The sequence below is a fragment of the Hemiscyllium ocellatum genome, chromosome 2 (genome assembly GCF_020745735.1).
Source record: "Hemiscyllium ocellatum isolate sHemOce1 chromosome 2, sHemOce1.pat.X.cur, whole genome shotgun sequence".
NCBI lineage: Eukaryota > Metazoa > Chordata > Chondrichthyes > Orectolobiformes > Hemiscylliidae > Hemiscyllium > Hemiscyllium ocellatum.
The window spans coordinates 60,209,145-60,224,427 of NC_083402.1; the positions used below are offsets into that span (position 1 = coordinate 60,209,145).

Here is a 15,283-nt window from a genome sequence, read left to right on the forward strand (position 1 = left end):
CTGGAGATCAGAGCTGAAAATGTGTTGCTGGAAAAGTGCTTTTCCAGCAACACATTTTCACCATCTTCTAAGGGGCAATTAGGGATAGACAGTGAATCCTGGCCAACTAGTCATGCCATTTCCCATGAGTGTACTTTTTTTAAAAAAAAGTTCCTTGCTTTCCTTTTTAGAAAGCTGCTTAAAACTAACCCATTTTTGTCATCTGACCTAATTCTTTGTGTGGCTCTGTCATGCTTTGTTCTATAATACTCCTGTGAAATGCCTTGGATGATCATTGTGTAGCATGTGTAGTGTTGTCTATATAATCAAGTGTCGAATTCCTTTTTTTTTACTTCAAAGTTGACCTCCATAGAATTGTAAACATGTAAGTTCAGGAGACTATCTGTCTGTAAACCATTTAAAATTACAAATCTTTTAATGGTTTCATAGATTGTTAATTGTCAGGAGAGCAGATCTTTCCCTTTCTGGAATTCAAGGAGAAAATTATAGGATACAAAAAAGTATTTGATTCTGGATGCTTTCTGACATAATTTTAATGAAGAAATTTGTTTCTAACTTTTTTTTAACTTTGTTCCCCAGATTCTTTATAGTTTTTTATTGCTGAAAAATCAGATTTTATTTAACAGAATATTATTTATACTAGGATAACCGATTTGTGTTTTCATTGAGGAAAAATCTCCCATAATTTATAGATCAAAGTGACTGGGAGAATGAGGAGTTGAAGGAAATTTAGTATTAGTAAGATGATACTGGAAATATTCATGGGGCAGAAAGTGTGTGTTGGAGGAAGTGTTAGGGAGGAGGGAAATGAGGATTGTGGTAGAAGTGGAAAGAGACAGTGTAGTGTGCTGATATACACTGCAAATAGCTGAGGCCCAAGGACTAATTCTTGCAGTACCCCACAAAAAGATATTTAATGAATCAAATGAGATTTTTTTTTAAAAAACAAAAATCAACCAATAGTGAGATCACTATTACCATGATCACCATTAGAGGACTAGCTTTTAAATCCAAATCTTTACGGAATTTAACTTTCTTCATATGTCACAGTGGAATGTGAACCCATGATCCCAAAACATTTTCCTGGACCTCTGTTTGACCAGTTCAGCAACATAATCACTACACTGTCTCTTTCCACTTCTACCACAATCTTCATTTCCCTCCTCCCTAACACTTCCTCCGACACACACTTTCTGCCCCATGAATATTTCCAGTATCATCTTACTAATACTAATTTCCTTCAACTCCTCATTCTCTCAGTCACTTCGATCTATAATTATGGGAGATTTCTTATACCTTCCTCAATGAAAACTGAATAGCCTACTGTTGCGTCTTTGTTCCTAAATGCAATGAGATAACTTTTGTTTATTAGTTGGCATATTATCTCTGCATTAGAGCTAATGATAGAGCTTCATAGTCTCTCTTAGATAATATGTGAAAATCCATTTTGTATCCATTGTTACTTTTTTGTGGTTAATTTGACTTTTAAAAAATCATCATAAATAATTGAAATAATGCAGTGCTGTAAAAGTTTAGTGATTTTAAAAATACTAATTTTAGTGCTTTTGAACAGGATTAAACTCTAATTATTTCATGCAGCTCAGCTGAGAAAACCAGTACACGGATTCATCTGTGATTTTCAGATAGGCTTATTCAGACCTGTTATGATATACCTCATGGAGTAGGTGGGTCTTAAACTTTTTGGTGTTTTGCCCCAGCATTAGGGTTATTGCTACCACTTCATAAGAGCCCCCAACTGCCATAGAAATTCACTGAGAGGAGACTTTGGGAGGCTGGGAGAAAGAAAACCAGCAGAAGCAACACAGCTATTTGCAGAAATGTGAAATGCAGATAATCAGGTTTCATAACTTGCCTGTCCATGTGACAGTAGAATATGTAGTTTGATAGATGTGTGGTATATCTTTCTATCCTAGAAACATTGTTCTAGAACCCTTTTTTTATTTTGAAAATTGTGCTTCAGGTCCCACATTTCTTTCTGTAATAATGTTGGTAAATGACTCTCCAATCTCTAAGGATTAATTGTGTTATGTTTCTTCACATGTGTAAGACTTAGTTTTCATTGTTAGAATATGTTGGAACCTGGTGGTCACATGGGTGTATACAGTGGCTCTTAAAATGTTGAATGGAATAATCTTTGAATTGAACTTGTACATAGAGTATCGAGAACAGAAACATGGCATTTATTCCAACTAGTCTATAACTGTATTATGTTCCACATCAGCCTGCTCCCAACCCTTTTGATGTGACTGTATCGGAATATCCATGTATACCTTGTTCCCTCCTGCTTATCTTGGTGTCCCTTTAAATATTTGAATACTTTTGTTTGAACTATCCCTCATGATAGCATGTTCTACACTTTGCCTCTGTTCAGGTAATTAAAGTTCTCTTTATTATTTAGTTTATTAGTAACTAGTTCAGTTCATGACCTGTATTTTTAAAATCCACCAAACCAGTTTTCAAAAAGAAACCAGATACTATCATTTGCATCAAGGAAATCTCCAGCTCATCTGTTCACTGCAGCATGAGCTTGTGGAATTGCAGAAATGACAGGATGAATGTCATCTGTCCTCCAGTCCTGGATGTTTTTACCATTTGTCATATGTCCTCTGGTCCTTTTGTGTTACATCATTTGTCCTTCAATTCCCATCCTCCCACTGACAGGTTGGGAGCTTCTCTCTACTATCGGCAGCCATTTGTCCAAAAAATTCAGTTAGATTCCTGAACATTAGTTTGGTTGCACTTAGAATTTCAGCATATCTATGTATATGTTATGTAATGGCAATTACTAAAAAGTCTTCATCGTGGTGGGATCAGACTTGCCTATCTACACTTTTTCTGAATAACAAACTTTGGACTAGTTGGTACCAGGCATTTATCTAAGTTTTTTTCAAGGATACTTCTTATGAAGAATGTCTCTCTGTGTCGAGAGTTGACTCCCTATAGGAATCTAATTTCCTGTTGCTTAATACACTGAAGCTAAAATTATTGTATGTGCTTATAATTACCTAAAGAATCTTGGTTAATGTTAGTGTACTTTCTCCCCTTCCTTCCATAATAAATAACAAGTTTTAAGTTGGCTTGCTACATCTGAGCTTCCCTTATCAGATGTCTGACGTCTGCATTCCTTCACTCTTTCCCATTACGATCGTCTATGAGGCACTTCCTTATGGTGTTGCCACATGCATGAAGGCCATGATTCTGATTGTGGAAACTGCTGAGTTCAACTAACCATTTTCTTCAGCCATCTTAAGTTAGCTATTTCATGTTACCTTCAGCGTAGGCAGCTCCAGCACATACAATGAGATGCTGCATGAATATTTTGGGAACAATAAAGAGTGTTCCTGCTACTTAGCTAAATGGTACCTAACTTGTACTATCAGTATGTAAATTTTATTCAATTAAAAGTATTTCAAATTAAAGCTTTAGTTGTTGTTATCAAGATGACAGATTCTACAAAAACAACTTGCAAATTGAGAACTTCGTGTGCACTGTGGTGGTGTTAATATTCTATGTATAATGAATTAGCATATAGATGTATAGTTTATATTTTCTACAACTTCTTTCAAAAAAAATGAGAGCGCACTTCTGCTAGTTATCAACACAGTGGCACATGATTAGACTTAATAGCATTCATGTTTATTATAATAATTGGATTTTTCCTAGTCAGTGGAAGTACCAGTTGAAAAGTTTGGCCCTCTTCTTACATTTTTAGCTAGGAACTAAACAGCAGTTGAAACAGACAAACACTTTTAGATTAGCTGTAAGTATACCGAACAAAATTGCATAAAATATTCAGATAAATCATTGGGCGGCACAGTGGCACAGTCGTTGGCACTGCTGCCTCACAGCGCCAGAGACCCGGGTTCAATTCCCGCCTCAGGCGAGTGACTGTGTGGAGTTTGCACGTTCTCCCTGTGTCTGCGTGGGTTTCCTCCAGGTGCTCCGGTTTCCTCCCACAGTCCAAAGATGTGCGGGTCAGGTGAATTGGCCATGCTAAATTGCCCGTAGTCTTAGGTAAGAGGTAAATGTAGGGGTATGGGTGGGTTGCGCTTCGGTAGGTCGGTGTGGACTTGTTGGGCCGAAGGGCCTGTTTCCACACTAAGTAATCTAATCTAATCATTTGAGCATTGGTGTTCCACACAAGCTTCCCTGTCTATTTACTTCATACCATTTCATCAACATGTACTACTTTCCCTATCTTCATTATGAACTTAATATTAAAACATCAGTGCTATCTTTAGCAACTGCTGCTTATGGTTTTCTGGAAAAAAATACTCTGGTCAATACAGGAGAGCTGATAATGTAAGGAAAATGGAAAACAAATATGACGTGGCCAGTTTCTGAAGTTATTAAACACAATAATGAGACATCAAGGATGTCAGGTGCCCAAGTGGAATATGAGATGTTGGCTTTTGAAATTGTTGTGCCTCCTTAGAACATGGAACATGTAGGCCCAGGACAAAAACGTTAACATTAGAGCAAGGTGGTTTATTGAAATGGAATGGAACTGGAAGGATAAGGCCATTCCTACAGACAGAACTTAGATGTTCCATAAAACACTTGCCTAGTCTGTTTTTAGTTTCAACAGTGTAAAGGAGACCACGTTGTGGGCAGTGAATGCTGTAGATTAGGATGCAAGTGAAAAGCTGCTTCATCTAGAAGGTGGCTGCAAATGTGTTGCTGGTCAAAGCACAGCAGGCCAGGCAGCATCTCAAGAATAGAGAATTCTACGTTTCAAGCATAAGCCCTTCATCAGGAATAAGAGAGAGAGAGCCAAGCAGGCTAAGATAAAAGGTAGGGAGGAGGGACTAGGGGGAGGGGTGATGGAGGTGGGATAGGTGGAAGGAGGTCAAGGTGAGGGTGATAGGCCGGAGTGGGGTGGGGGCGGAGAGGTCAGGAAGAGGATTGCAGATTAGGAGGGCGGTGCTGAGGAAGGAGATGTGGCTGTGGTAGCGGGTCTGTTTGAGAACGTGGCTGAAGAGTTTCTGTGCAGAGGAGATGACCTGGGGGGTGCAGTGAGAGAGGGACTCACTGAAATCCTTGTAGAGGGAGGAAGAGAGCTTCTTCAAGGAAGGCATCCTTGTAAGAGGATTCGCAGTAGGTTAAAATCTTCGAGTAAAAAATGAGGTCTGCAGATGCTGGAGAAGGTGGGTTTGGGTCCTAGGACAGTGAGGAGGGAGCAGGCAAATTAGAAGGTGCTATGGTGAGTGAGGAAGCATTTGAATGTTGGAGGAGTGGACGAGGCAGCCAGCTGAGGTGCAGGAAATGTTGGAGAATGATCATTTGAGTGTGGAGACTATTGGTTTGAAAAGCAAAGGTAGGGAGAATCCCCTCATTCTGGAATGAGGTGAAGGGGTGACTGCAAAATTGCAGGAAATAAGTCTGACAAGAGTAAAGGCCCTGCAGCCGCTATAAGGGTGAATCCTTCCTTAAGGAAAAAGGTGATAGCGGAGGTAACCACGTGGGAGGTGGCATTATCAGAACGGGTGAGATGGAGAAACTCCGAATGGAAAGGAATCCTTGCAGGAAGCAAGGTATAAGAGTTGATATAACTGTGCCTTCCACTTGCCTTGTATAATTAGAGTCTTGTTTATGTTGCATTTAGAAGAGGACCAATTCTCTCCCTTTCACATTTTACTTTACACCCATTTTTATTTTCTTACCCACCATTAACAGTCCCTTAGTTTTTTTGCACTGGGACTTTACCTCTGTCAAAAATATAACAAAAACCCATTTTTCAAAGTAGTTTTAGTTCTGAAGAAGAGTCATCCCAAATTGAAAAAGTTATCGGTTTCTCCTTCCACAGATGCTGCTAGAACTGCAGAGGTTCTCCAGCATTCTCTTTATTTGCTTCCTCCAAATCTGCTTAGTCTTGGCAGGCTTTTGGCCAAACCAGATAAACAAGCACCTATTCAAAACAACCCCAGCAGGTTTCACAATAAAACAAGCAGTTATAGTGAGTCATGTGATTTCTGGCAAGCCTTCAAAATATAAGCCCTCCAAAGCAGGATTAAGTAAAGGAATTTTCATAACAATCACTAAGATTGAAGCCCATTCAGTAAACTATTCTAGAAACTTCCTTGTGTTCTTCAAGACCAGTGGATTATAGGTCCAATCTATTTCAAACCTCCAAATAATTGCACTCCTAATTCTCTATTCGCCCAACAGTGGCCACTGCTCCCATCTAATTGGCCAGCAACCCTCTTAAGGTAAGACTTCTTTTCAAAACAAGAGCACAATTTCTCACCCTAAAACAATGAATGCTGTTCTCACTATTACATATCTGCTTGGTAGCTGTTGGGTTTGTTGGCGGACTTCCCTGTTTTTTTTTGCCATAGAGCAGGGATCATGGTGCACTATAAAATCCAGCTAATTGTTTCTGTATCAGCAAGCTTAGAATACAAAAACAAAGAAAAAGGTCCCATTTAATCAACATTTTTCCTGAGTTTCTTCCTATCTAATCATGCTCTATGTGTCCTTAATATTAACCTGTTTCATATAACTATGAAGTTTAATTTTCAAAAAATTTGATACAGCTATAATTTGAGACTTATTTTAGGGTCTGTTCTTAAATTTGCACCCTCCTTTATATCTTGCTTACAAATGAATGTAGTCTATCTTCCAACCTTACCTATTGTTTATCTTCTTCAAAACATGCTGCAAGATTAACAAGGATGTTGCCAGGGTTGAAGGGTTTGAGCTATACGGAGAGGCTGAATAGACTGGGGCTGTTTTTCCTGGACCGTTGGAGGCTGAGGTTTATAAAATCATGAGGGGCATACATAAGATAAACAGGTAAGTTGGATAAAGCTCTTAAGTGTAGTGGAATCAAGGGGTATGGGGATAAGGCAGGAACAGGATACTGATTGAGGATGATTAGCCATGATCATAATGAATGGTGGTGCTGACTTGAAGGGCAGAATGGCCTACTCCTGCATCTATTGTTTATTGTATTTTCCCTGGTGTGGAGGAGTCCAGAACTAGAGGGCATAGATTCAGGGTGATGAGGGCAAAGATATAAAAGGGACCTAAGGGCACCTTTTTTTCATGCAGAGGGTGGTGCATGCATGGAATGAGCTGCCAGAGGAAGTGGTGGAGGCTAGTACAATTACAGCATTTAAAAGACATGTGGATGGGTATATGAATAGGAAGGAATTAGAGGGAAATGGACCAAATACTGGCAAATGGAACTAGATTAGGTTAGGATAACTGGTCAGCATGGACAGTTGGACCAAAGGGTCTGTTTCCATGCTGTATATCCCCAAGATTCTAACTCCAATGAAGAGAAATCCGAGCTGAGCATCACATTGTAATTGTAACCTCTTATTCCTGATATAAGTGTAAATGTATCTGTGCTTTACTTGCTCCATTGCCTATGCATTCTTATAATAACATGCCCAAACTTGTATAATGTTCCATTTGTGGCCCAAATAAAATTCTGTAAAATTATGACATTATTCCCTTTGTGTTTTATGTTCTGTGACTCTAGATGTAGTACTAAGGATTCCATTTCTTGTGACTTTGCTTGCATGCACTAGTAATATAGTCTCTGTGGCACTAAGATCGCTTTTTACATCTGCATCATTTTTCCTATTTTCAAAATGTTAAATAAATGTTAACAGTTTTACTAAGTACCAGCATCTATTGCATGCCTATGTCCACGTTGAGAAATAGAAATATTTGATTATCTGGTGTTTCCTATCTCAGTTGTGTTTTTAGATATTTCTTGACTTTCATCATAACTATTTCTATTACTCTCAGTGCCATGTACAAAATAATTTGCTGCATAACAGATTGAGTTCAAGGGCTGCGTGGCCATGGTTTTGAAATGCCTATCTAACGTGCTTCCTATCACTCAAAAAAAATTATCCAATTGCTGAGGTTCAAGTTTTAAGAAGAACAGCTCCCTATTATAATTTGAGTCAGCCCTATTGTTTCCACATCTATGGCTACTGCCTTTACCAGGCCAGATTAACAGTCTCTTGTCTCACCTTATCACTGCCTAAGTGGAAATCTTTACATTTAACTGTAATTTATGAACAATAATTCACTTACAGCCAAAGTTAAAAACATGATAAAAGTCATACTGGTGATTCAACAACAGAAGCATGTCAGATATTCTGTTCTATGATAGCTTTTCAGTTTTCCAAATGGCTTTATTGTTTCGATAATATCTGTTCAGTTAATCTAATAGAAAAAAGGTACGCAACTTTTAAAATTATGTAAAACCAAGACTTCCTTTAAACTTGTAATGATAATAACAGATGTAAAACTGAAATCATCAGCTGACAAATAATTCTATTATAATTTTGTGGCTGTCCTGAAATTTATTTTTCAATTTCTGCTTTCATTCAGGTAAAAGGTAACCAGAGAACAGAGCATTTTCCACTTTTAGTATCTACAGTAAGAATTAAGTATTACCTCAATAGCAAATAGACTTAATCTGTTCAAAGGCATTGCATTATTTAGATAATAAAGCACCTTCACACTTGCACTTCAAAAGCTGAAAAAATTTGTTTTGATTTAATTGCAGGTAAATGCAGACAGTCTTAAGAGGGTGCCCTGCAAGAAAACCAAAGCTGTAGAGTAATATAAAGAAACTACCTACATCTTGATATACCAGAATGAGCTCCAAGTCTGTGTGTTGTGCGCGATTGTAAGTTAGTGTAATTTTGTAGCTCTAATTTCTTGAAAAATGCACTATTTTAATAAGGTAAAGCTTTTGATTCTGATAATAAATGTAAATTAAAATTGAGAATGTATTTTTTTAATTCCTTGCTAAAACTGAGAATTATCTTTTTTTTAAGGTTGCAAATTCTCGACATTTCTTTTGTACTTGTGAATGCTAATCTGAGTTTAAACAGAAATAATCTGGGAGATAGAGTTTTTGCTGGTTTAAAAAATCAAATCTGTTCCTGAGTCAAACTCCAGCCCCTTTTTAAAATTGCAATCAGACTCCTATAATAATAGTCTAGTGATGGGAATCGTAAAAAAAAAGAACTGGTGGCTAAAATTAGATCTAGAGGTAATAAGATTTCCTTGGCAATATAAATTGTTACTGTGGCTTGGAGCCCTATGAGAAGGTATTGGTACTGTATAGTAATTTGTTTAAAATGATTTTTTTCTGTCATGTCAATATTGTAGATAATGTGTATTATATAAGCATTAAATATTAGCATATGTTTTGTACAGAATATACACTATATGAACAAACTAGGCAAATGTTTACAAACTAACTACCTGAAGAGAATTCCTTTTATTTATTTCCTACATTTCTTTCCTTTTTTTTCAAAGCAGCATAGAAATTTGAAAGAATTTTTGCTTAATGTTGATCAGTGCTTCACAATTACATTTCTATAATAGTTTATAGCTTTTTGATAAATGATGATCGTTCAGTACTTTTTGAGTAGGCGCACCATTTCAAAATATGTTTCAAAGTGACATCTTGAGTTTTATGCCCACTGTGCAACAATCCCCACCACAGGCAGAGAAAGGATGCAGGTCCTAGAACTTGCCCTAGGTGGAACAGGAATCAAACTCCATGTTGCCCAGAGTTATGGATAGTGACGGCAGAAGCTCTAATTTAATCCCATCACATGACTGACACAGAAATGTTTTCCATTCTTGCTGCCTGCCATTGTTTGGAAGGATTTTGAAAGTTGACGCTCAACCTGTTTGGCCACTTTATGAATACACCTTCCTTGGCCATCAAATCCCTGGACTGAGACTTGAACCATGACCTGCAGGCTCAGAGGCAGGAATGCTACCCACTGCTCCACAAACCATCTCCTATCGGATAAAGCAGCTTTTTTAAAAAATAAAATAGAATACTGACAAATATAATGTTTTGACTCTTGTAAATTAAAGCCACACTTATTTGTATCCACTACATTTCCTTGGTGTCTTCAGTTCAGGTTCCTAATGAGAATTGTATTTGAGGCTTTGATTTTATTCAAAAAAGCTTTTCTTCCACCTATTCTTAAATAAACAGTTTTCTAGCTTCAAGCCCAGTGACCATGCTAGTACTTATCAGATCACATCTGAAATCCTTTGTTTGTACAACAAGAGCGTAGAAAGTGTAAGTCCAGAAAATTTCGATGAATTCAGGGATTTGGTGCAATTTTCTAAATTATCCTCATTCATCTGGTACTGAGATCTTCACGTTTAATAATTAAGATATGGCTGTAGAGCTTGTAATAATTTGCTACTCTCAGACCTACCTTTTGAACAGGTCAGTTAAAGTGCTTCCTAGTTTAGGTTACTCCTCTGCTTCACGTGGGCAGCATGGTAAGTGGGTCCCTGGCACTGCTTCCTCAAAGTGCCAGGGACCCTGGTTTGATTCTAGCCTTGGGTGACTGTGCAAACTCCACACAGACATTGTCCCTGTGCCTGTGTGGGTTTCCTCCAGATGCTCTGGTTTCTTCCCACAATCCAAAGATGTGCAGATTAGGTAAACTGACCATGCTAAATTGCCAATAGTGTTCAGGGTTAGTAGAGTAGGTGCATTAGTCGGGGTAAATATAGGGTAAGGGGAATGGGTCTGGGTGGATTACTCTTTGGAGAGTCAGTGACTTGTGGGGCCGAATGGCCTGTTTCCACACTGTAGAGATTCTTCTTTTTTTAAAAATACCTCCATCCTCAGCTTCGTATGATAAGAATCCAGTTAAAACCATTATTTTTCTAGATCATTGAATAGTGACAGCAACATATTGTGGCATTTAAATTATACCTCTGGATGTCCCTAAACTTCCCAGAGTTCAGAGGTGTTGATCCAGTTCAGCACAAGCTCTTGAACTTACATTAATATTGTTTAATAAAGTCTTCATCACTTGTAATGCAATAGATCCACCAAATCTGGAGCAAACAGGTTTCCACTTATAGCTGTTTGTCTTTAATTAACAATTCTTCATCTGTTCTATATTTTAAGAAGAAAGTCAGAAGAATTCCCATTTTTTTTTAAATGACATTTTTGTTTGTCCAGCTAATTAATTACCTTTATAATCACACTTGTGTTCTGTAAGTGAACTCATCCCTGATTGAAGGGCCGCCTTTTACCTATTTATGCACTAATTATTCAACTTTGGATTCTCTAATTCTGTATCTTCGTATTTATTTGGCTGCTAGGATATTTGCTGATTGCTGTTCTGTTGCCAGAGCTTCATTAAATAGGTATACACCTACCTTTTTCTCATTTAAGTGAAAGAGTGCAAATGGAAGCTTTATAGGATGTGATATTCACTCGAAGGATATATTAAAATGCTATGCCATTGACTTAGACTGAAAGCATTTCTTAAGCCACTAAGAATAGTTAAATATGTAGTGAAAATCAATTTTGTTTTAATCGTAGATTCAGGCATTTTTAAAAAAAAAATAATTGATGCTAATCATTCTTCGTTACAAAGTATTTATGACCGTGTTTCACCCACCAAATCGTAATATCCAGAATTAGGGACATGATGCCAATTTGAAGCTAATACATTTTTATAAAGCACCACTGTAATTTCTTTGCTTTTGCACTCCATTCCCCCATTAAAGAAGCCCAGGATCCCACATGTCTTATTCGCCACTTCCTCAAGCAGCACAACAATTTTGAAAGTTTGTGTACGGATAGATTCAGGTCCTTCCTTCTGTCATATGCCACTGTTTGAATTCAACATTAGATTTTATTGAAACAGAATGACTCTTGAGTAGTCTTAATTGACCTTTATTTCTTCCAGGCCATGTAACCATTTTAAGATAAACAAGAATAAGCTCTGATCCCATTGCTGCATCAGACAACTTAGGATGACTCCTTCTCAGAATCTGTTCCCAGTGCATTTGAGCTGGTAGCCTAGAGCATTATGCACCTGTGTGGTTTGATGTAAATGAGCAAATGACTTCGGTGAAACCAATTAAATCCTGTTTAACTGTATTTCCCAACTTATTCAGTGTCCTATTATCATCATCTCAGCCCCTGAATTCCTTTTCGCAGTATAATACTACCACATAAGTGATTAACTTTCTTAAGGCTTCTGTGCTCCCTCTCTCATTTCCAGGTTAAAGGTGCAATAACAGAAACAAAATGCTGGAGAAACACTCTAATCTGGCAGCATCCATTAGGAGAGGAGCAGAGTTAATGTTTGAAGTCCAAAGATGACTACAGAATTATTCCACAGATGAGTTTTTGGACTCGACATTAACTCTGTTTCTCTATCCACGGGTGCTGTCAGATCTGCTGAGTTTCTCCAGCACTTATCATTTTTTTTTAGATTCGAGTATCCACTGCATTTTGCTTTTACTAAAAGGTGCAGCAAATTCTGTTACTATTCTCAGGTTTGTGTTGGAATCTGAGTCACTCTGAACCCTAATAAATTGCTTACTTTTAAAAATGCATTTTGTCTATAGAATAGTTAAATTGTCACCAGTCTGTTTGTTACCTGAAGGTCCTCAAGTTTGTAAGTTTCGAACACTTCAGTGACATGAATTTGAATGCAACAAGTTAATTCCATGTATTTACATGTGGTGCTCCACCTAGTGGTGGTTATGGCCACAAATGCAGCCTTTTAATTTGATGTGCTGTGATGGCAAAAGGTTAAACTTGTGCTCAGCACGTTTTGCTGCAGCATCGGTAAAGTAATATTTTGACCAGTTTTGTTTTGTTTAGAAGTCTTTATTGACTTTCAATTTCAATTAAGCTTGTGATATCAAAAAGCCGTCCATACTTGGTAGCTATTCTATAGATTTCTGCATGTCTTCTCCTTTCTAGATGCTCAATTGCTCGCAGTGTTAAAGGTTAGCCTTAAAGTTCACGTTCCTATATAAATAGCTAATTAGTAGGCAATGAATTATATCCTATTTTTAAAAAATGGCTGTATATGTAAGGATGATAATTTACCTTATTTTGTGTGGAACACCTCTTTATTGTATTGTGAAGATGCACAACTAGCCAGAAACCTAAATATTTGGTGCCTTTGACAAATTTCACTGAAGACAAATTGTTTTTTCTTGTGCAAATTGGTTACAGTGTTTCCTTCAAAATAGCAGTAGCTGCACTTCATAAAGTACTTCATTGTTTGAAAAGAAATGAGATCATGAAGATGCTTTACAAGTAAAAGTCAGTAGTTTTTTGCCTCCCAAGAAGCCATTTTGGTTGCTATTCTTTCTTAACTATTCAAGGAAGTGTTTGCATTTCAGACTCCTTAAGCAAACACCATTTTGTAATTTCACCAACATGCAAACATTTTCTTTCAGCTCTTAACCTAGAGTTCTAGTTGAACATAACATGAGAATTTCGTAAAAAAAAAAATTTGTGCCAGCTCATTGTTAAAAATAGGTTAAGCTTTATACATTGTTTTAGCCTCTTTCAAACCAGAGTGGTTGTTTTTACAACTAAAATATTTGTAACACAACTATTGAACATATTTTTAATTTTTAAAACTGTAAGATTGAAACTAGCTATTGAAAAATGTTCACAATATGTTAACATTACTTTTAAATTCTGTTTTACTCATGGGTAACATTTATGTGAAATTTTGTGCTGTCTACAAATGATTTCTGTAAACTTTTAATGCTGTGTTTGGCATTTGGAGGAATGTATTAAACTGAATACTTGGTTAATAAATCATATTTAAAACACTTCTAGCATTTGTGGCAATCTTGCATTTTTTTTCTACCCCACAAATGTTGATTGTACTTGAGTCTGTGGATGCTGTATCAACTGTTGAAAATGCATTGAATCTTGAATGATTGATTGTGACACAATCACTGCTAGTTTAGCAAGTTGGTGATCTATGGTAGACTGTTAGGAAATTACTGTCATTGAAATAATTTAAATTGAGGTCATTATGGGTAACCATTCATCTGTTGTAAACACTGCTGTGTAGCAAGAAAAGCGAAAGATCTGCTATTGTTTTTGGTTGAATTGGATGGTGATTTGCCTCCCTTCACAATTGAAAGTCCTAAAATTTCATGTTTTAATTTAGTATTAAGACCAAAAAAATCTAGATGTTAAATAAAAAGAATCAAAGCAATGTGCTAAGTATATTGTGGTGAGAGTTCAGCTTTCAACTGTAATTGAAATTTCACTGGTTAGAGTTCACTTCAAGCTTCTGCTAAATTTTCATAATCACAAAGGAAAATCTGCCATGCATCAATACACAGCCAAGTGGCCAATGATCTAAGCAACTAGGCCCAACATAAAATTGGCTAAACATTTTCTGAAAGGAAGACCTGATGCCTTTTTACATTGCATAGTTTACCAAGGGTTGAAAGCTAATGAGGACCACTGCAGACCTGTTCTACATATGGAACAGAGATGTTTGACCTAAATGGGAGAGTTATAACCTGAAAGCCATTAAAGAGGTAGTCAGCCAGAATAATAGGGAAAGACATAGTTTGTGTATTCCCCAGTATTGGACAGATTCCTAGGCAACTTGAATTAACCAAATTTTGTAAAGAAAATTAGTGCACCTAAGATGACCAGGCCTCGCTTCATTGTTGTTGTGACCTCTGCCCTGTGATTCCATTGGCTGAAGGCAAAGAACACATCAGGTTTCCCTTCTTATACCCCTTTGGTGGCATTCCCTCCATGAAGGAGGAGAAAGTGAGGACTGCAGATGCTGGAGACCAGAGTTGAAAAATATGGTGCTGGAAAAACACAGCAGGCCAGGCAGCATCCGAGGAGCAGGAGAATCGACGTTTCGGGCATAAGCCCTTCTTCAGGAATCCTGAAGAAGGGCTTATGCCCGAAACGTCGATTCTCCTGCTCCTCAGATGCTGCCTGGCCTGCTGTGTTTTTCCAGCACCATATTTTTCAACTCTGGTCTCCAGCATCTGCAGTCCTCACTTTCCCTCAGTGAAGACTTGGTCAGCGAAGACTCCATGTGAAACCCACCTTTTTGTACCAAGACGACCCTCCATGCATCCATCAATTGAATCCAGTAGCCCAAACAATTTCACCACAGCATGTAGCATGTGTGTTTTTTCAGGCTGTCAGCTTATTTTGGGGGGGGCGGGGTGGAAATTAATTTCTTGTAAGAGTTCTTTCTTTAATTTGTAAGTGTCTTAATGAAAGTAAGTTTAAACCAGTCCTTTTGTTTATCTCATAGTATGAGCACCTGGGTGAACACATTTTGAGGAATAAACTGGTTGAAGTATCTGTAGAGAATATTTCACAGTAATAAAATGATTGGGTGGGTCAATAATAATATATAACAATTATTACTATTTAAAAAGTAGTACTTGAAACAGTTAAGGTTAGTAACCTAGTTTAATTTTATTAATT

The 15,283-nt window shown here is 37.3% G+C and overlaps 1 protein-coding gene across 1 annotated transcript in view; it reads left to right on the forward strand.

The window, feature by feature from the left end:
- The window catches only part of LOC132823308 (membrane protein FAM174A-like), a 35,975-nt gene extending 22,443 nt beyond the window's left edge, over nucleotides 1–13,532 (forward strand). The window contains exon 3 of the mRNA XM_060836981.1: nucleotides 8,555–13,532. Coding sequence (XP_060692964.1) covers nucleotides 8,555–8,558 — 4 coding nt within the window. The 3' untranslated portion in view covers nucleotides 8,559–13,532. The remainder of the gene's footprint in view (nucleotides 1–8,554) is intronic.
- Nucleotides 13,533–15,283: the final 1,751 nt, after the last annotated feature.